General features: G+C 40.4%; 2 protein-coding genes across 3 annotated transcripts; one reads left to right on the forward strand and one right to left on the reverse strand.

Annotated features, from left to right (window-relative positions):
• Window positions 1–1,415: 1,415 nt before the first annotated feature.
• Window positions 1,416–14,966, reverse strand: LOC128359361 (protogenin B-like). The gene is made up of 19 exons (XM_053319855.1): window positions 14,900–14,966; window positions 13,740–14,039; window positions 10,583–10,727; window positions 10,341–10,474; window positions 9,937–10,233; window positions 9,521–9,680; window positions 9,164–9,411; window positions 8,336–8,500; window positions 7,758–8,063; window positions 6,733–6,918; window positions 4,690–4,785; window positions 4,363–4,549; window positions 4,078–4,205; window positions 3,812–3,982; window positions 3,382–3,564; window positions 2,454–2,577; window positions 2,196–2,334; window positions 1,930–2,037; window positions 1,416–1,823 (listed from the first exon to the last, which is right to left on the reverse strand). Exons 1-19 carry the CDS (start codon window positions 14,964–14,966, stop codon window positions 1,416–1,418), a joined length of 3,552 nt encoding a protein of 1,183 aa, XP_053175830.1.
• Window positions 14,967–17,156: 2,190 nt separating this feature from the next.
• ighmbp2 (immunoglobulin mu DNA binding protein 2) lies at window positions 17,157–22,680 on the forward strand. Of its 2 annotated transcripts, XM_053319085.1 has the most exons (15): window positions 17,157–17,236; window positions 18,217–18,386; window positions 18,478–18,673; window positions 18,785–18,882; window positions 19,036–19,199; window positions 19,334–19,534; window positions 19,627–19,774; window positions 19,855–20,029; window positions 20,156–20,338; window positions 20,443–20,561; window positions 20,643–20,737; window positions 20,936–21,059; window positions 21,173–22,021; window positions 22,112–22,311; window positions 22,412–22,680. In XM_053319085.1, exons 1-15 carry the CDS (start codon window positions 17,157–17,159, stop codon window positions 22,613–22,615), a joined length of 3,006 nt encoding a protein of 1,001 aa, XP_053175060.1. In that variant the 3' UTR covers window positions 22,616–22,680. The 2 variants fall into 2 exon arrangements, with proteins under 2 accessions (XP_053175060.1, XP_053175059.1); XM_053319084.1 differs by having other exon boundaries at window positions 21,173–22,311.

Below are 22,680 nucleotides of genomic sequence, written 5' to 3' on the forward strand. Positions count from 1 at the left end.
CATTTAAAATGCAAATATTGTAAATGAACCCAAAGAAAATCACTAAATAACAGAGACCTCAAGTTTCTTTGGTTAGGATTATTTGTATTACAAAGGTATAAAAATTGATTATGTTGCTCTTCACACATTGGGTTTCAATTTTGATAGTCAGAATCCTTCATTGTCACACCTGGACAGGATATATTACGAGAGAAGAGAAACAGAAAGCTCTTCCCCATGCAGCAATATTGTGGTGATCGGTGACAGATGATTCTCCAAACAAAGAATAAATATCATCATCTATCACTGGCAGGACACACCGGATCTTTGGTCATGTGTCAATAATTTCCACCGAATCGTACCAAGGATCAACTGAATGAAAAGCCGTACCCATCTGAGGAAGCAGACAACTCTTTGGATAATAGCATCGGCATCACCGCTGCATTTAGCAATGGTCTTAAAGGCAAATGCGGCACAAGCCAGGGAGACTTGTGCTAAAGCTTTCACCTGAATAAAGCGTCAATAAAATCTTGCGAAAAAAGCATTCAAACCACTATTCTGAGAGAAATTTACATCATTGGCAAGGACAATATTTTGGCAAAAGCACCCTTAATGTACATCCACTATATTATTTGGTTGCTTTAGAATATCTTTTGTATTATCAAAAACTCTTTGGGTACATTTTTATGTGTCTTTGGATCTCATCTTCTTTAGTATGCAAAGCCCTTTTGATATTAAGGCCATTTTAAAGCTTTGAGTTCAGTGCACTGAAAATGCCAAACAGTATGGTATGATATAGCTCCAATCGTCTGACAATATCTAATGCACTTGTTTTTTTTCACAACATACATCATTCAAAGAAAATGTGAAACAAAAGCTCTTTCAACCGAAATTAAAAGTTGAGAGAATTAATAAAAAAAAAAAAAAATGAAGACCTCTGGATAATATCGCCCCAACTGAGGTATCACGACATGGCAATGAAGTGGTTTCACCTTGTCCCCTGAGTCTGAGATAATACTGCACATAAGTGGTGAAAGGGAGGTAGTAATGTAGATATAAGAACAGAACACTGAGGTAGATAATGTTCAAAGGGCTCAACCCTCTGCTCCAGTGGAAAGAAATTAAATATAATGAAAATGTATCTCAATACATTTTTGACATTCTTTTAAACATTCATCATGGGTGAGCTCTGGTTTAGGACAGACAACGCCAAACACAGACAAACAGGTAGAAAGTTTAAAAAATGGAAATAAAATGTTGTAACGAACATTCATACAAAATCCTGAGGTAGATCCGAAGAAAACGCTCATCTCCTCCAACGCAGCGGCTCGCTTCCTGATCCCTTAGGAAATAATTGAGGGGCTCGACTCGGGAAGCAAACGAGGTAGAGGTGGAGAATCTTCGGCTGCTGGAGAGCAGGTCCGGGCCGGGTGGTGTCAGGAGCCGGCTGCTTGGGACAAGTGCTGGGAAGGATGAGAGCCATCCGAGCTGCAGCAGAGGCAGCTGGCATCAGGGGCGGAGTGACGGAGGCAAAGATTCTCCTCATTTTCCACTTTGAAAGACTGTTTCAGCTCAGCATCAGCAGCGCCGTCGTCCGTCCCGAAAGATTCAGGTCTGGAGCTTCGGCTGGTCGAAGGATTGCTCATCTCTTCGTTGCTTTCTTCGTTGGAGTAGTGTCCAGAGTCTCCAGTCTCCTGGCTGCCCTCACTGGTGTGAGAGCTCTCCGAGTGAAACGGTCCATAGATGATCTCGCGGGACGAAGGTGGCAGGGGTGGTGAGCCTAAATGCTCATCATACCTCAGAACAGTTTTGCCAGGCTCATACAAACTAGCCCTCCTCTCAACCTAAGGACATAGAAAAGAAAATAGAAAATAGAGAAATTAAGATAAACATTTTAAAAACAGAAATGTGCTCAAAAAGACAGCCGATTAACGATGTCATGTCACTTACATCACTTTCAGTTTGATTGTTGATTTCCCTCCTGAAGAGCAGCCACTTCTTGCTTTGATTCTTGCTGTTGAGTGGACCGGCAGTATTTATGACCACATTAGATCCACCCTGGAACAAATGAGAACATTTGTCAGAATTCAGCTTTTTAATGGTCCTATGTTGTTTTTAACATTCATTATATAACTGTGGCACTTCAATTAGAAATTACAGTTCTTTTTCTGAAAACAACAATCATTAAAGGCTCATTCAGTCCTTGTTAGTCTCACCTCGGCATCTAGAAAGTGAGCACTTATCATGGGTAACAGGGCCTCAGCATTCTCTGCATGCAGTTCACTGGGGAGGGTCAAACCAGCATGTGGGCCTTCACCAGTTGCCACAGCAATGACTTTGTGACTGGAAGATTTTCTAGAAGTCATACAATAGAAATAATAATAATGTCAATCAAGTATCTTCAATCAATCTTTCAAACTTTATATCATGCTTGTGAATCATTGTTCATTATTCCAAAGAGTTATAATCAGTACCTTGGTCTACCCTTGCTGATGAGGATTAAAGCACACATAACAATACAGGCCAAGGCGATGCACACACCAACAATGATCCCTGTCATGGACCTCTGGTCTATGTGGTAGAGACCATCAGAGAACACTGGAAGATAAACAACAAAGTGATTTACACAAATAATCACACATACATGACAATTCAAGTTACAGAGTGGAGATAATAGTGAAGGAAAGCAGGAATTAATACTTTCATCCAAGAAACCTGCATACTCAGTAAGACTTAACATTCATGATTATTGTTTGCTGTTCTTGATCATTATTCTGTGGACTGGACTTGAAGTACATTAGCTTTTGTCAAAACACTGGAGTTAAATGAATAAATACACTAAAACTAAAACAACAAGAAAACAAATGCACAAACCAAAAAAACAGATAGAAATAGCATCATAATATGCAATAGAAATAATAATAGAAATTTAGGTCCAAAAATAAACAAAATATAAAACTAATATTCCTATTTTGAACAGATTGTAGCACAATATGTACAGAATAGGATTTATAATGCCTTCTCACTGAGCCATCATTTTATATATAAATTCATGAGGTAAAGTACTGCTGACATCCGCCCTCTAGTGGTTCTTTTACTCTTCACAAATAATTATGAATCCATAGTAGTGTCAGAATCTTTTTTTACGTAATCACAGCAATAAATAACAAACAAAAAAGTTTAACACCTCACTGCAAAAACATTCTTTTGTCTATTTCTGCATGAAGATGTATAGATTCAGTGAAGGTGGACTCAAATTAAGTCCATATAGCGAATGCAAACAATTTCACAACACCAGAATATAGCTTTACTTTTATATAAAGATAAACTTAATGCCACATAACTACCATCTTAATGCAATAAATGAATCAGTCATTTGCTTCAGTGTTTTAAGGTACTGACCTGTTGTGTCATGAAAGCTGCCAGAGTGTCTGGGATTCTTGCTGCGGTGAACGGTTCCTCGTTTTAGTGCCAGTTCTACAATGTTAGAGAAAGGTCCGTCCCCGGCCTGGTTGGAGGCAGAAATCTTCACCAGGTAGACATTTCCCGCCTCCAGCTTCTCCAGCAGGGCCATCGTATGGCTCCCTATAAATGGTGGCAGAAATGATAAGTTGAAATGTTTCTCCTGGTACATAGTTTAGCACAACAAAACTAAAGTGATTTTGTTGTATTCAATGTTATGTTTATTTAACCTATTATAATTTAGTCATTTTTATTGTTTTAGCTGTTATGTTTGGCTGTTGTAATTCTATTCTATTATTATTGAGGTGATACTGGCATCACTTGTGCACCGCTGCCTTTACAAAAAAACCTGACCCAGTAAATTACTCACCCTCTCTCTGTATTATTTGCCAGTGTCCAGCCATCCACGATTTGTGGGAAGCGTACAAGATGGTATAGTGTGTGATCACCATATTTGGCTCTGTGGGCTCCCTCCAGGACACCAATGCAGTGTCGTCCTCAATCAGAGTTACTCGCACTCCTGCAGGTGGTTGGCTGGGCGCTGCAGACAGAGAAATCATATGAAATCATAGTAAGGACGTGAATTTACTGAGAAATATTATGATTTGGAAGTTACAGTTATGTCCAATTTATTACCTGCTAGTGGGGTCCGATGGTAAACAACAGAACTCCAGGGACTCGACATCTGGTCCACATGAAGACGCACCACAAACTCATAGCGAGTGTTTGAATCCAAATTCGGAACAACCACGCTCTGTTTGGTACTGAAGACAAACAACATTGTTAAAATACGAGCAATAATTGATAGTCACATCATGATCAAACATGTACTGTAACATATTAACAAACAAAACTATTTAACAAACCAAAAGGATCTTTTGCCAGTGGATAAAATGCTGAAAACCTTGAGTGTCAGCTTACGTTTGTATGTAGCGTATAGCGGAGGCGTTGTGTGTGCCCACAGGTGTACAGCGGACAGTATAGCTGACAGTCTTTCCTGAGGTGAAGGCAGGTCTGCTCCAACGCAGGGACACCGCAGATGAATTAGTGGCCAAGGCAGTCACATGATCTGGAGGTGGAGGGGTTGCTGCTGGTTGGTCTCTGGCCGCTGAATGATGATAACAAAATTAATATTCAAGTCATATTTTATTCATATTCTTATTTGGTTATACACAGTTCAAGTTCAGGGGTTGTATTTCATTTTAACCTGTAAGATTTTTGAAGTAAACAATAAAATAATGTACTTACACACACATCCAGGAGTACTAATTGTTTGGTCTGCCTGATAGCCATCTCCTTCTTGACTGACAGCTAAGATCTTGACATGATACTTTCTCCTTGGATCTGGAATGCAAATAATCCATTTTCAGACATTTCTTCCTTTGAAGGGTCTGGCCAACATTACAATAACTTCATATAGCAGCTATTTTTCAAGTTAATGATCAGGCTTTGTTATAATAATGCCAAAGCCTGAAAGATCATCATTAAAATACCACAGCTGATAGTTCATTTAAAAAAAGGTAGCACATAATTCAAAACAAGGCAAATAAATAAATTGACAATAGCTGCAGGAGGTGAAGTTTGTGGGTCATAACTGGCCACCCCCCATGCATGGACAATACATGGTCTCCTGAGTCACCCCAACCTCTACTTTATCATGTGTTGTCACGTGTAAAGAGCATGAGAAAGATCATCCAGACCCAAGGCCCAGTAAATATGCTAACATGATAATTAAGCCTAATGAGAAGAAGTTTTAAGAATTTCAGTTTTCAGAATTTTACAAATTGATGTCTTTTTTCTTATGAAAACCTATAAATATTTACAACTATACAACCCTTTTAGCACAAAGTTATGCTACAAAACAGAATAAAAACAAATCACTATCTCTGAAGAAAACAACAGAGGTGGAGGATGTGAAATGTGGTCTTATTTGTTCTGTACATTAAAAAATGCATGAATTATAAGACATACTATGTTCAAACCACTAGCTAAAACACATGGAAAAGGTCTGGGGATGGGGATGGAAAGCTTTAACCTGAAAATATACAACCAAATTCTGTGTTTTAACTTAAAAATGTACCATTGCGTCAGCTCCTAAATCAGGACATTTTTAGGGAGTGTTAAGATTTGTTTTATGCCTCGAGTGTTAAAGGTCAGCCTATGAGTATTGACCAGTGAAGGCAGTGTGTCCAAGCCCGTTGTGGGGGCTGGGTCAGGGGCAGCGTTCAGCTGCTGGGAGCCTAGGCCCATGGGACTGGGGGGGTTTGACTGGGGTCACCGGGTCAGGCCAAGATAGAACAGAAGGAATCTGGGCGCAGGACTGTGGGATAGAAGCGGGGCCCCTTTTGTTTCCCCTTTCACGTTCTTCCCACTGCCCTTGTGTTATAGCCTTCAACTTGGAGCAAACATGGCTCCACAACAGAAGTTATATTGAGATCAGTATTATTGTGGCAGTATGACATTTTAAGGAGCCAATGACAGCAACGTTTTTTAAAAACAGGACTAAACTGAAGGCTTTCACATTACTTTTCTTCTTTTGAGTTATTATTGCAGATACATTAAAAGTGGAAACAGTTACTAACAATCTACTCATTTCTATTTTAACATACTGATTATGAACTGAGCAGGAGCCAAACGACTAAACTGGCCCACTTCACATCAGGCAAAATAATGTTGGTGACAATTTTGATCAGTATGGCCCTGGTTCATATTGCATATAGATTGTTGTTGGTTATTTACATGGACAGCACACACAACCAGTGGGGGCAGGGTCCTAATCCAAGACTGCTGTCTCACGGCTAGAGGTCAGTGGCTCGGTCCAGCTCTGGCCAATCCCAAGGGTTTTTGTTTGTGTGCTCCGGTGTCCAGCTAAAGGGGGGACTGGCCAGGGTCTTGCAGGGCAGGTCTGGCTATGGACATAACACAATAGTCTGGGGTAATTATGCAAGACACGGGATGGGAAAGGTGGTGGGAGGGACATCTGGACCCTGACCTGTAACCGTGGGAGCCTGATCTCACACAATGCCGCAGCAAGACTGGAGAGGACTGCTGGTTAGGGAAGAGGGGTCAGCCCATATTGATCAGGACAGAGGGTGAAAATGCAAATGCAGCATCCAACTGCCCACTGAATTAAATGAAGCAATAATATAAGATACCTATTTGAGTGAGAACCTATTGGTCACACTCATTTCTTCTAGATAATCCAAACACACTAAAATGCTTTCCATCCACTCCACTATCCTCCACAATCTCACAACTAGACAGCTTCAGGAACAGGAGTAAATAACTCACCAAGGCCACTGATGGTGTAGGTGTAGGTTTGAGCCTGCAGCTGGATGACGGGCTGCTCTGGTTGGCTTTCCTCGTGGTAACACAGCCGGTAACTCTGGGCAGGCACAGATTCTGGGGAGGTTTGCCAGCGTGCTACAATGGAGGTGCAGTTAAGCGGTTCAAGTTGAAGAATAGGGGCTGAAGGCACTGAAAGGGGAGACACAGCAGGCATTAGATCAATACACACTCATATTTAGAATATCACTGAGCACAAAGGGATACTACACTTTTGAACAACACATAGCAACAGCAGGATACTGGGTATAGAAAAAGGATGGATGAATGATCATGCCATTGAAGCAATGGCTTCTCAGAAATGCCAATTCAAATTGGGTGTGAAAGTTATAAATTAAGCAACATATTGGCAGAAAATGGCTTCCAATGTGCAGCTGGATGTAAATAAATAAAACAGAGGACTGATTCACTTGCATTCCTACTACATCTTGTTCTCAAGTCAAAAATTTGTAATTCTGTCTGTTATGCAGCTCTATATCGAACAAATATTTAGTTAAACATTTGAAAACAAGAAATTCAGCCGTAGTGGACAAATAGCCTCCCCCAACACACCAGGCCATGAAAAGAAGCTATTCTTTCCCCCACATAGACGCCTGAGGCCCTCTCTTTATGACCCGTGACTGAGGCCGCTCTAACATCACTGACAGCGGAGGGCAAAGGTTCCTGGGTAACCAATACAAAGACTGTGGGACAATGCTACAAGAGAAAACTCTGGTCATAAGCTGGTCACCCTGCATGAGTTCTAGAGATACTCGTGGTATTATAAGAGCAGAAAAACCCTGATGTGACACAAGCAAAAGCTTACACGTTTCCACCAGGTGATACTACTTCCATAACACTTATTTGATCATGCATGAAAAACACTGACAACGTGAAAATTAGGTGATAAAAAATGGTCCTACAACTACATGATCTTCTACAAAGCTCTCAAAACCATGTTTCATTTCCTATTCAGCCTTCTGAAGGTTTACCTTTGCTGCTGGTAATCTTAGGTGTACGGTGGGATGTCCACGCTGAAGGCTCACACCATCCCACGCGTGTCGCTGCAGCCATGCGGAGCAGGTAGATGGTGTCAGGCTGCAGGCCCTCCAGGAGATATTCAGTGCTGTTCTGAGGTATCTCCACAGAGATGACTGTGTTGTCTGCAGCTGTACGATAGGAAAGTCTGTATGCAGACAACCGACCACGGCTTAACTTGGCAGGCAGCGGCTGCCAGCTCACCTGGATATCTGTTGAGCTTTGACTGGTCAGACTTAGTTCTGGAGTACGCAGAGGCACTGCAAAAACACACAGACAACACAAATACTTGATACTCATGTGGTGATGGATATAAACATGCTGGTGAAAATTGAAACTGATATATTGCTATTTATTATTCACACTAACCTATTGCTACATAAAAGAAAACTGTTCTAACAACAGCAAAGCCCTTCCCCCTTATTTCCACTCAAAATGTGCTCTGTACACAGATCACTTGCATGCATGTTAGCTTAACTACCAGAGTGATTTATTGCAAGGAATGCTGGGAGTCTCAATGCTCTATGCTTACCATCCTCCAGGGTATGTTGACTGACTTGGTCGGACATACGACTGGCTCCCATTGGCATATAAGCCACAATGTAAAAGCTGTAGTTTCGAGCTGGCTCGAGGTCATCAATGATATAACTGGTCGTGTCGTTGCCAATAACAACTTGGTATTCCTCATTGTTTAGACCTGACATGCAACAGAGAAGAGAGTAGGTTAAGAAATAGGTTAGAATAATCCAAAGAAGAGGAACCTTCCTTAAAAGGCTGTCAAACATGTAACATGAAAACAGTCTGTGTTTTGAGGGGTTTGATGCTTCTAGTTTATGAATGTCACTCAACTTTTATATTAACATTTGTAATGCAAGGCTCAGCCACATACCTGCCTCCAGGCCTCTTAAAGCAAACCTAACTAAACATCTAAAAAGTGTTTACTACAAACACAAATGTAACTTAACTGATTTACCTAAATGTCAATTTAACTGTTATAGTTCAATATCCCCTTATAATACTGGACTGCAAGACTGTGAGGATTTTAAAAAGATACCCTGTCCCTTTAACTGCAAGCAGAATGAAACTCAGACTGGACAATGGGCTGGCTAAGCCTGTTGTTATTTCAGTGAAGTTGCCATTCTGAGTTCTCCTTGACCTCTGCTCTGTGCAGCAACAACAGATGGCCTCCGCCAAGGAAAGTTAATCACAAGTGAAACAGTGAGATAGCTTGTCGTGGTTGATTGTCATCTTTCCATGTTTTTACACCTTCATCCCTTCTGGTTCAGGATTGTTTTTGTTTTAGTCAAGATGATAAGAAAAACCTGTAAAATCATCTACTGTGTTGTTCTCTTGGTCTCACCTTCAGCTTTCATATAATGGATGGAGTAGGCAATGACTTTGTCTGCATTGTAGAGGGGTCTCTCCCAGGCCAGTAAGATGGCAGAGCTTGAGATGGTCTCTGCGTGAACATTTCTTGGTGCACTGGGCCTGTCCTCTGACATGACAACAATAAGGCGAGCCAGAGACAGCACAGAACCCTGCTCATTCTCAGCAATGCACTGATAGATGGCATCATCCTCAGGGATGATCTGGGTAATCACCAATTTACTGTGAAATATGAATAAAAAATAACAATCAACACACACCATGATTAAGCATGTTTTTGTTCACCACTAAATACATAAGTTTGATTGTGACAAAAGTCAGTGATACATACCTGTTGTACATCTTAATCCGACCATTTAAATGAACCTCTTCTCCATTCTTGAGCCAGCTAATGCGAGGTGGAGGCATTCCCTCTGCTTGGCACATAAAACGGGCAGTGCCGGCCCTTGGACGGGTCTGGCTCTCGGGCCTCTCGACAATGGATGGTGGCACTGAAACAGAGATGGAAAAGAAAAGTGTTGAAATAAACAAACTTTCTACATTATTTTGCATATTCAATCATCATGCTGCAGAGTAAGCCGAATTATAAAGCAGACTTTATTTCAGACAATGATTAGGTCCCACATGAAGTGATGCATCTTAGGTCACACTAATCCAATAAAGGAACAGGTAGATGATAACTTATTTGCTGAAGTACAAGAACCATGCAGGACATGTGGTCTGCAGTATAACTTATTAAGAGCTTACCTAGAACCGTGAGGTTGGCAGCAGCAATCGTGTAGTTGCGGGTTCCAGGGGTGGTGGCCCTGCAGAGGTAGACTCCACTGTGTTTGGAATTGACATCAGTAATAACCAGGTTCCCATTGCCCAACACTTTGGCATTGTACACATCAATGGGTTTACTGTCAGCGCGGCTCCAGGAGATGATGGGCCAAGGGCTTCCTGTGGCTACACACTCTAGCACCACAGTTTGGTGGAGGGAAACTGTGATGTTCTGAGGTCCGGCTATGATTCTGGGCCTCTGAAGAGGTTTGGGGTCCACACCTTCACGAGATAAGGAAGATGTTAAAAATAAAATAAGCATTACTTACAGTACATAATATGATAGTGTAATGCTCATTCATGAAATCCATTTAATGCAGTTTCCGCACCTTGGTTGACTGTCAGTGTGGCCTCTTCACTCTTCAAACGGCTACCGATGTTAGTTGCAACACATCGATACTCTCCAGCATCTTCCAGTTGTACATTGTGGATCTGAAGAACTCCGTTGGGTAAAACTGTAATTCTGAGAACAAATAAAAGCAACATTACAAATACATGACACAAAAAAAAATGTAATATCAGGACTACTGTACGAAGGTGTTTAAAATGACTCAAGGTCTGCAGCAGGTACCTGTCTGTCTGTAGGGGTAATGTGCTTTGGTTGAGCTCCCAGGTGATGGTTGCAGGAGGACTGGAGGTGACTGCACAGGAGAATCGTGCCACTGAGCTCTCAGTCACCACCATAGGCACAGGATGCACCACAAACTCTGAGATACCTGGAGGAAAAAAACATTAGCGATCAGTAATAGAAAATCTCAACAAACAAATATAACAAACAAACAAATAAGTATTACTTTGAAATTACTATTTGTTTAAATTAGTATTTGTTTCATGATACTTTATGTGATTATTACCAATATTAATATGGACTCAATTAGTAATGTTTTGCACACAGTTCTAAATACAGCATTTTCATTCACTTTTACTCAAACATGATCCATTATGCATGCAAAGCCACTGACTTTGATGAATGTTAACTGATTCTATGAGAGGAATTGATCTGTGTAAGACACCGTGATCTTGCTTTTGTGCAGATGAGGAGCTATCAGGTCCCCATACTGACCAGCTGGTGCAATCAATGGATCAATTGAAGAATGACAATGAATGATGCATTGTTATAGATGAAAACTAATCAATTCACTTTGCATTAGGAGGGATTGTGAACAATTACTAATAAGGGGAAAAAATATATTTTAAAAAATTGGATACATGTAAGTAAACTTGTCTCTTGCACAGCTTGTAGGTGATGCACTAGATATAGACAAAATATGCCATTCAAAATCACACATTTTACGGTTATGCATGTGACAATTCTACTTTGACACTGATGTACACAAACTGATTGGGTATACGTACTTTAAAATGACTAAAACTTTTGCTGAGTCATATTCTGTTCATGTGGATTCAAAAGATCTTTCAGTAATCTCTATCAATAGGCAACCTCTGATCTGCATTAATCTGAAGCACACTCTTTAAGATATAACCAATGACCTTCTTTCATTAAGGCGATCACTCTCTCCCTTCCCCCTCACTCACAGGAAGGAAGTCAATATCATGTTAAAGAAAATCAATACCCTGTTCTCCCACTGAACTCAACATTTAAATCCTGAGCTTTGGGAGATCTAAATTAAGAAGCAATTCTTTAATTTAAGACCTAATCCCATCAATATTACACTAATAAACTACTAACCCTGTTTCTGTGAGATGTATTAGGGGGTTCAAGCTAAAACTGATGATGATACTTAATGGTAGATTTGTGAGATGTTATTCTGTATTGACAGTAGGTCTGACAAAATACACTGATTTATTTCCTGAAAGTCAGCTGTTTCATCAGGTCTAGAAATTACTCACATCTTCTGTCACCATAAAACATGGCTGACTAGTGAGCATCATGAAAAGTGAGCAACACCTGGTAAAAAGTTGAAATCTATCTATCTATCCATCTATCTACTGTAGATAACAGACTGTCTTCTGTCCTGCTGAAATCAGTGATGTAGATAGTGGAGGGTGTGGCCTGCGCAGACTGATCTGCTAATATGGTCACCTCTGTTGTAAAGAACAAATCAATGTCTAGGTCAAACAGCACAAAGGTTTCCCTAAAGAGGGCAAAGTTCACCTCAACCCCCTGTCCATTCAATTTTATCCCAAAATGTGGGCCAGATCGAAGTCAGTTTGCCATTAGTCTACAAAAGAGAAGCTTGTCATTCTCATGTTGTCTTTATCTTATATCAAATGATGTAGTAGAAACACATATGAATTGCAAAGCTCATACCTATTTATTTGTAAGTTTGTGACACATAATTGATATCTGACACCCTCTGAATATCTGCAGGGTGCTGAAAGTGATGATGTTGTCTGAGGACTACCAGTAAAATACTTCCTGGATGTAAACATGTTTTGAAAGAGCCGTCTCTATTTACTGTGGAGTATCAGGCTCGTTCACTCACATGACAAACTGGCCGATCTGTAACAAAAGGGCTCTGCTTGACAGGGCAACAGCGGGGCCGGCCCAGTGAAAGGGATTGTGTGCTGGGAGAAAGAACAGCAGGCCAGCCCAGTCAGAGCAGGCCTGTGACATCACAAAGCCTTTCCCTGCTGACCCCTGACCCCCAGGACCTCTGGACAGAAGGGGAGCACAGCAGAGGAGGCCCATCCTCCACTCCCCGCCTACAGCTGACCGAAACCTTTAACCCTTTCACTGACAAAGACTGGACGTCGGATCAAACTTGACTTTTTGGGTTTTTTTCTGATGTGGCCTTCTTTTGGAGAGCTGTGAAAGCAATTTTAGTTGCTCTGTAATAGATCGACAGCAATCACAAACATCATCAGAGCATAGTCAGTGTGTCCTGCTTGTAACTTTCCAGTTTATATTGCCATACATGAGTCTTTCCCTTCCTTCATGATAGTGATAACTTTCTATCCTCATTGTCAATGTCAATATCAATATATTTCAGAAGGCCATGTTAGTTTCCATGACACCAGTCATCATGGGATATCCCTTCTAAGACCTGTGAAAAGTGTCCATGGTAGACCAGGCCTATTGAATGGAAACAGCTGCCCTGTCCACTGATATGTGGACAAACAAATGCCCTGAAAACCAACTCTTTTCTTCTGGGGCGGTCAGGGGAACTCCAAACAAAGGCTAAAAGGCAAATGGCCTTTCAGAGATTCCTCTGTGTAGCAGACCATTCAGCAATTACACAGAGCCACAGTCTGCAGTGACAATGTAGTCACACTAAAGTGAAGAGAGACAAGGCTAATTTCTAACTTTTTTTGCTAATGTTTCCTGAGCACTTTCATAAATATGCAGGTGGCACTCTTCCTAAAAACATGGACAAAATAGTGAACTCAGACTCAGGACTGCCTCTTTATGGAGTATTTATGAGCTTTTAGATGGACTCCATCTATCCTTTACTGTCTCTTAAAATGATCCCATAACTGGACTCACAGCTTTAAACCCAAGCATGGCCCAGTCTGTACAACTTCCAGTGACATGGAAACCCACACTTTAGAGGTTTTTCCTTAATAAAGCAAAAACTGAGGGGTGGGATACATCTGCTTCCCATCTCCAGGTTAATAACCCATGAACTTGCCATTCTGATCCCTGCATGTTGACACCACCAAGAAGTCTGAACCACCGTCACCTTTGTCGTGGTGGAAAAACAGGAATATAGTCCTTGTGACTATATACTATAGAGAGTTTCTATAAATTAGAGCTCCATACTTACTTGCGATAGTCAGACGTGATCTTTGGCTTAGGATAGCTCCATATTTGTTTTGCGAGAGGCACTGGTAGAATCCTTCATCTGAATTCTCCTTGGTATGTTTTATATTTGGTATGTACAAGGAGCCATTCGGCAGAAACTGTATGTGCTCACTTTCTGCCAAGCGAACTCCATTTTTTAGCCATTTGATGTGGACTGGAGGCTGCCCATGAGCCTGACAGTCCAAGACCGCGGGGTCCTTTGGTAGAACAGTTACATCACTGGGCTCCGTGATGAAGGACAACTCACTGAAACTTAAAACACCTGGAGGAAGAGAAGAAGGAAATTAGTAGGGGGTAGATTATGATTTTCAGTGAGAGTGGACTACAAAACTACAGCCTGGCAGACCATACACATAATGTAATACAGCTCAGGTATTATACAACAATAATACTATAGGATAGAGTTGGGCGATATAGATAAGATCAAATATCACAATATTTTTGACCAAATACCTCGATTTAGCAACAATATTGAAGGGATGACTATTGATGCTTTCACAAAATATTTACATAATGAGATTTTTGATAAATAATCATCAGTAATTTGGATATAATGACAAAGTGGGTAAAAGCAAATAATACAACAGCTAAAACAGTCTGGTAAGTTTGGGAAATTAAATCATTTCACTGTAATGCAGCTTTTAAAACCAGGAAAAGACAACACTTATATATTGCCACAGACCCACTTAGTCTATTATAATAATTGCTGCTGACTGTTATTAGGATAGTTAATAAAACTTGATATAAACCTACATAAGTAATGTGCTCTTCTGATAAAACACAAAACATCTATCTGTAAGAAACAATAATGTATAATATTATATTTTCATAATTGCTATAACAGATATTAGAGGTAAGGTGAGCATCCTAACCATTATATTAACGAAGAAGAGACGCTGGACAACGATGTTACAGACCCAGTAGTTAGTAAAGTTAAGCAATATATTATCTACTCTTCATCAGTGACCTTCAAAACACAACCTTATCTTTTAACTACATTTATATTTTGCCAGCAGATAACGTAGTTTAACTTGTCTATTATTGCAAACAGTCAGCCGTCCCTCCGCGGATCAAAAATCAGGTCAACACACCGACACACATCAATAACAAAAAAACACTTACTTGACAAATGAAGAAACAAAACAAAAAGCTGCCGAAGCTGGCAGACTTTCATCTTAAACTTGGCCATTTATCCAGACCGTTGTGTCATTTTCCCCGCACCGCGACCTGCCGCTCTCCTGCGTGCTGCTCGTCGGTCCCCAAAATCACTTCTGCCAGCTGCGGAGGGCCACCGGCTCTACAGGGGTGCCGGGGGCCCCCACCCCGCCTTCTCACGCATGCGCAGACAGCACGCGACAGGAGTAAGTCTGTCCTATATGTGTTTATGTGTGTTTGTTATGTGACTGGGACCTTTTCCGGTATAAACACCGTCCTTGTTGGGACCAGTGGATCTCATGGGGACCAAAACCTGGTCCTAAGGGGTAAACAGGGTTGGGGAGGTTACTTTGGAAATGTAATAGGTTACAGATTACTAGTTACCCTTGTTTAAAATGTAATAAGTAATGTAGCTATTTCAATGATTTAATGAAAGTACTGTAACTTATTACATTTGATTACCTTTCTAATTTTCTAACAAATGTTTATTTTTGGCTGTTAGGGTAAGTGTACCTATTAAGCACCAAAATCTAAGTTCAGGTGTTTTTCAAGGATACTGACATTATTTATAAGGGAGATCAATTTCTTATAAAGCAAGATTTATCTCTCAGTTGAAAATGTATTCATTAGTTCATGTAGATTTTGGAATTTAAAATAAAAAAGTCAAAAGTCTGACATGGGCTTAATGTAATCAGTAACATGTTAAATATTAAAAATGAGGGGAAAACCTTAAAGGTCTGACTTCAGATGTAACCCTGCTCAACATTTTCATATGTAACTATAATTTGATTGCACATTTTTTCTCAGTAACTGTTGCAGATTACAGGTTATTAATAGGTGACTCGAAAAACATGTTGTATGTCTAGGGTATTTTTATGACATGATGTAGGTCTTTTAAGTGCAAAAAAGTTATTCTGAGTGATCGCCTTCATCCTCCAAAGATCTTGCATGTGGGGCCCCTCGAATGGTTAAATTAGTATGAAGATGATAAGAATCATGTGTAGTATGTGTAGTGGCCTTTATACACCAGCTCTCAACGCAGCTGAAGGAGATTTCTAATAAGTGTATGCTTTAGGACCCACTTAAAAACAAGATTGTATATACACAGTTTGATTGACAACTTGGCTGCATATGTTTTTGTTTTTTTTCTTATTAAAAATTTCACATTTACAAACTCAAGACAGGAACAGTAGCTGCATATGAAACAATAAACATAAAACATATATTGACATACATATACATACCTCCAGTCATATATATACTTAATGTAGTATATACATACACACATATGTATTACATTAAACAGTAGAAAAGAAAAAACACTTGGGGGAATGACATTATAATACAATGTCCTATCTATCTATCTATCTATCTATCTATCTATCTATCTATCTATCTATCTATCTATCTATCTATCTATCTATCTGTCTGTCCATCTATCTATCTATCTAGGATCCCAATGTTTTTCTCCTGAGAAGCATTGAAGCACTATGATTGGCCAGACGTCGACACCTGACCAATCAGAGCGCTTGAAAGCCACACGGGGGCGGGCCTTTTCCTGCCAGGTGGCGCTACTGGGAAATGAAGTCCTCTGAACAGACAGGCGACAGTGTGGCTAGCATGTTGATAAGTTAGCGCAGTCACAAACCACCGGGAGTCATGCAAACTTTTAAATAGTCTCCACATGGTTAAGTGTCGGTTGCTCATCTGTGCTGTGCTCCGTGTTTACTCAGACAGCAGCTCATGTTAATGGGTGAGTGTGAACAGCGCCTGCTAAATGTAGCTAAAATAAATTGTTATGTTGCAGTGAGATTAACTAGCAAGCTAACGTGACAACAACATTTATGGAAACAGTAGACTCCCTATAGTTTGCTAGCTATAGTTTGTACCTCTTTTGTACCTCTCATGTATGGTTGTTAAATTAAAGTTACCATGGGTATATGAGTGACATTAGAGGGTACAACCTGGGACTAGGAGGACTATAATACCTGTGTTACCTGTGACACACACACACACACACACACACACACACACACACACACACACACTAAATGGAGGATATCCATGAATTACTATAAAGCATTTCCTTTCTAGTGTAACCTGTGTTCAACTTTAGTCAGGCAATGGGAACTTTCTCTGTTTGTGTGTTGTGTTTATCTGAAGCTAATTGACAGTAATAAACAGTAACTAACATGTAGTTTTGGATCTGTGCTTTTTTTAGTGAATGATGACAGTTGAACAGTTTGTGTCGAAGACGCTTGAGCTTCTTCAAGAGGAAAGGGAGGCTGAAATAGATGAAACCAGGTATGTATAATAACATCCATACTCATACTTCACTTTTAACAGGGTACTCCACCCAATTAGTGGAATAGTTACCACTTACAGTACATAAGTTGAAGGACTTGCAGGAGACACATTAGACTAAGAGTGGTCAAAGCAGGTTGAAATGTCCTGACTTTTAGCTCTAAGTATTGGTCAAACTGGACTCTGCATTTCTATATGTCTTTCAATTTCAAACAAAGCACAAAGCAAGCTGTCAAAAATCTTGCATACATTATAAATCTAAGATCAAAACAAGGTAATCCTGATGACATCCATCAGACTTGATAAATCCTCTTTAAAATTAATATACAGCCCAATTTGATCTCAAGTGGGCCAGACTAGTAAAACCATTGCATAATAATGTATATATGATATATATAATATCAAATATGTATTATAAGTATACTGCTATAGCCTATTACTTTACTATAATAAACAATCTATTTACAGATGAACAGCCTGAGATGTCTAAAGAAACATTAGTGCAATTTCATCAATGTTAGGTCTCAGGGTTTTTCAGATATTTTGCACAGAAATGCTGCTGATTGACAACATTTTGCACAATGTTCAATATATAAATGTTTTAAATATGACCACAATATGTATTCATTGTTTTTATCCTGGTCGGAGTGGAAAAACGTCTGAAGCAGCATTTTACATAAAGTAGGCTCCTCAAAGTTCAACTTGCTCCTGAAACCCTGCATCATACTTTGCACAGTTATCCAGTGGGCCAGATTAGGTCCCTTGGTGGGCCGGTTCTGGCCTGCGGGCTGTATATTTGACACCCCTGCTTTAGAGCCACATTATTAGTCAGAGTGCTTCTTACTTGGTGAGCAAACTGACCTTAATGTCTCAAATTGGTGATGTTCCCCTTTTGGAGACAAAGATTAAGGAATGGTAAAATCTTTAGCTGTTATTAATAATGTTTTATCCAAAAAAACAGTGTCATTTTGTGCTTTCAGGGTATGGCAGGAAAACATCTCTCCGAAGGATCTTCAAAATAAAGGAGTATGTCTGTTGAAACTGCAGATAGGAAGTCAGTCCACAGGCCTGTATGGACGCACAGTTGTCGTCCTAGAGCCAAGAAAGCATCTTGGTTTTTTATCTCTTCCGAGCAACAGCTTTGGACCTGGTAAGATAAGATATTAATAATACACCTGTGCTTTTTTTTAACTTTGGTTTTATATTTTTGCTTAATGTGAAATGTGTGTATTTTGCTACAGGGGACATAGTTGGCCTGTATGACAGTGGTGGATGCACTGCAGCCTCTCAGGTTGGCACAGGGATAGTGACGAGAGTCACCCAGGCAGCTGTAAGTGTGGCCTTTGACAACGCAAAGGATGAGCTCAGTGTTGATACAGATGCTCTTTACAATCTCCTGAAGTTGGCAAATGATGTGACTTACAAACGAATGAAACAGTGAGTAACATATTGAATGTCAACTATCAATCTTTTAATGTCAAATAGTTTTTGTACAACTGAACATGTGTTATTAAACGTTGATTAAAAAAAAAAAAATGTTTCTTGCAGTGCCTTGAATGCATTAAATGGACACTGCAATGGACCAGTTGCAAATTTGATAAATGTTCTCTTCGGAGAATCAAAACCCTCATCTCATGCACAGCCAAGTAAGTGAGGCTTTAGGAAACATATCTTGTAAAAATGATCCCTCTGGTTTTTCAGTGAAAATATACTTTTGATTGCTAGCTTTTAAAATCCTTAAAAACAGTGTGAATGCTGCAGTGAATATAATTATTTATGTTTCTGCTATTTTCCATCAGATAAAGTGGAATTCTTAAACTCAAACCTGGATGAGTCCCAGAGAGAGGCTGTGTCCTTTGCTCTGGCTCAGAGAGAACTGGCTGTGATTCATGGACCACCAGGCACTGGGAAAACCACCACAGTGGTGGAGATCATTCTGCAAGCCGTCAAACAAGGCCAAAAGGTGCAGAAAGTTTAATTTTATTGTATAAGTGGGTGATTTGCTTTTTCTTAGTTGAATTGTATTTACATCTATGTTACTGGTTTTCTGGAGTCTTGACAGAATCATTTTCATATGTGGGTTCTGTGTTTGTGCAGATCCTGTGCTGTGCCGGCTCTAACGTGGCTGTGGATAATTTAGTGGAGAGGTTAGCCCGATGCAAGGCAAAGGTTCTGAGGCTGGGTCATCCTGCCAGACTGCTGGAGTCCATACAGAAACACTCACTGGATGCCATCCTCGCTAACAGTGACAACGCAAACATCCTAGCTGACATCCGTAAAGACATCGACAAGGCTTTTGTAAGTATGTTAGTGTGTTCTGTTCTCCTGCTGGAATGTGTGTTATGCCATCTAGAGTTATTTGTAATGTTCCTTATTTATAATTTTTCTAGATGGGAATGAAGAAAAAGAGTGAAAAAGGAGAGCGGATGAACTTCAGAAGGGAAGTAGGAGAGCTAAGAAAGGAGCTGAAAACCAGGGAAGCAACAGCCATCGCCCAGATCCTGAAAAAAGCTGACGTTGTCTTATCAACCAACACAGGTCAGTAATGGTTTCAAGTGTAGAAGAAGTCATGTAGTTCTAGCACTGATCATAAAAAGACCAATTGTCTGTGTCTGCAGGTGCTTGTGATAATGGCCCTCTGAAGTACCTGCCAGCAGAGCATTTTGATTGGGTGGTGATAGACGAGTGCGCTCAGGCCCTGGAAAGCAGCTGCTGGATCGCCCTGCTCAGAGCACGCAAGTGTATACTGGCAGGAGACTACAAGCAGCTACCACCTACTATCAAATCACAAAAGTAAAACACAGGTTTCTCTCTTTTTATGCATTCATATTAATATTCAAATGTTCATATTTGCTGAAACATTTCATGAATCTGATTGTGTATATTTTGATGAATATTGGTCTGTGATGTCTCCCACAGGGCTGCATCAAAAGGCTTGTCTCTTAGTCTTATGGAGAGGCTCATCCAGATGTACGGGGACTCAGTGGTCCGAATGCTAACAGTACAGTACCGCATGAACAGTGCCATCATGGAATGGGCATCCAAAGAGATGTACCAGGGAAGACTAACAGCTCACAGCTCAGTGGAGAGACACTTGTTAAAGTGAGAAGCAGCTTGGTTGTTTTTTTTGTTTATTTTTAGTGAAGCTAATTAAAATGATGTAAGTTTGAGAGAACTGTTAAAATTAATGTCTTTGATGTAACTAGAGATCTACCGGGAGTCACCTGTGTTGAAGAGACCAGCACACCACTTCTTCTGATTGATACAGCAGGCTGTGGTTTGAGTGAAATGGAGGTCACTGATGAGCAGTCCAAAGGCAATCAAGGTCAGACATTTTTGCTTTAAAAAAAAAAAGATTACAGTTTCTGTGGTGTGGGACCTAACAGTGTGTTTGCTGTTTCCTCAGGTGAGGTTGACATTGTTGAACTACACATAAAGGCCTTGACCGAAGCTGGGGTTAAAGCTAAAGACATAGCTGTTATTGCACCGTACAATTTACAAGTAAGTAAATGATTTGAAGAAATGTTACTTTCAATATGAACTTTCTTTGAAAGATTCATACTGTCACTTTAAGAAAAATAAAGCCCCAAACATGAGAATGATTTCTTAAACTATAAATCTAAAATTGAATTTTGAAAAAGTGAGAGTAGTTTATGAAAATACCTGAATAATGGTTTTCATGTGTGTGTTTCTGTGAAGGTTGATCTTCTGCGTCAGAAACTTTCCTCAAGGCATCCAGAGCTAGAGATCAAGTCAGTGGATGGATTTCAGGGCAGAGAGAAAGAAGCTGTGGTGCTATCATTGGTTCGGTCCAACAGGAAAGGTAACTTCTTAATTTCTGAATTTTCCTTATACTACTACACCATGAATGTTAGCTGCACTGATTGTTTTTTATCAATTTACTTACACAAATATTTGGTAATTCCTTTATTTTAGGTGAGGTTGGATTTCTGGCAGAGGACAGAAGGATAAATGTGGCTGTTACACGTGCGAGACGTCACATTGCTGTGGTGTGCGACACCCAAACAGTTCAGAATCATGCTTTCCTGAAATCCCTAATCAATCATATGACTGAATTCGGCGAAGTCAGAACAGCTTTTGAGTACATCCAGGACATCGTACCACAAAACTACGTCCGTGATCACAAAGACACAAAGCCCAGTACATCTGCCAGCAGCTCCACGTCGGCTAAACAGAAGGTCAGAGATCAGCCTCCCAGCAAAACAAAACAAGGCCAGAAGAAATCCACTGGTAGCAGCAGTAAGGAAGATAATAAGAAGCAAGATAAGCAAACAAAGTCGAGCACATCCACAATGACAGAAGAGGAACAGAACAAGAGCAGATCCGCTGAGATCAGACAGCAGGTGGAGAGCTTTCTGAAGGATTTCAATCAGAGTGAGCTACTGTTTCCATCATCGTTTAACTCGCATGACCGCCTGCTGGTCCACGAGATCGCTGAGGAGATGGGCCTTGTGCATGAGAGCAAAGGAGAAGGGAAAGACAGGTGTATCACTGTCTCAAGACCAGCTGAGGAACCAACACAAGCAAAGGAAGAGGAGGAAGAGGAAGAAGAAGGAGAAGAAGAAGCGGCAACTCAGGAAGAGGAAACTACCCCAAATCCCCAAAAAGCTCCGTTGTGTCAGCCCCCATTAGATTTGAAAAGTTTACATTTGGAGCGAATGAAGAGGGAACAACAGAAAAGGGAAGAAAACGCTCAACATAAAAAGCAACAGAACAACATCCCACTAGCTCAAGCACAATCTTCAAAGAAGGCCAAGTCTAAAGGTTTGCAGTACAAACATCTATTTTGTGTCTGCTTTGTGAAACATTTGTCAGATATCTTTTTAACAAGTAACTGTTGTCATTCCCCTCCAGGGAAGAACCGAACCAAGGCAGGCGCATGTGACATTGCTGCCGCCGCCGCTGCAGACGACGACTTCGACTCACTTATCAGCGCTGTCATGAAGGCTGAAAGTGTGTGTAGCTTTGTCAAGTGTAAAGCCTCTGTGCTGACCCTCGGACAGCTCTGCATCTTTTGCAACAGGCAGTATTGTCTCAGTCATCACATACCAGAGGTAAGACCAGAACAGACCTCAAACAGCTTAAATATAACAAAATGTAATACAGGTCTGAAAAGTTTTGTGTTTGTCCTAAAATATCCGTCATGTTTTTCAGGTTCATGGTTGTGGGGATAAAGCCAAGTCTCATGCTCGGATGAGAATAAGCAAGGAGGGTGTTCTTTATGCTGGCAGCGGGAAGAAAGACAAATCCATGGACCCCAATAAGAAAGCCTATCTGCAAAGGAAGCTGGACTCTAAACTGAAAGATATGGCCACACAGAGGAAAGTAAAAAGCAAAGAGAAGGATAGTCAACAATAACAAATAAACCCTGTAATGTAGCAGATTTGAAGCCTGTTCAGAAAAAATTAAACTATTCAAATACT

This window comes from Scomber japonicus, chromosome 5 (genome assembly GCF_027409825.1).
Source record: "Scomber japonicus isolate fScoJap1 chromosome 5, fScoJap1.pri, whole genome shotgun sequence".
NCBI classification, from domain to species: Eukaryota; Metazoa; Chordata; class Actinopteri; order Scombriformes; family Scombridae; genus Scomber; species Scomber japonicus.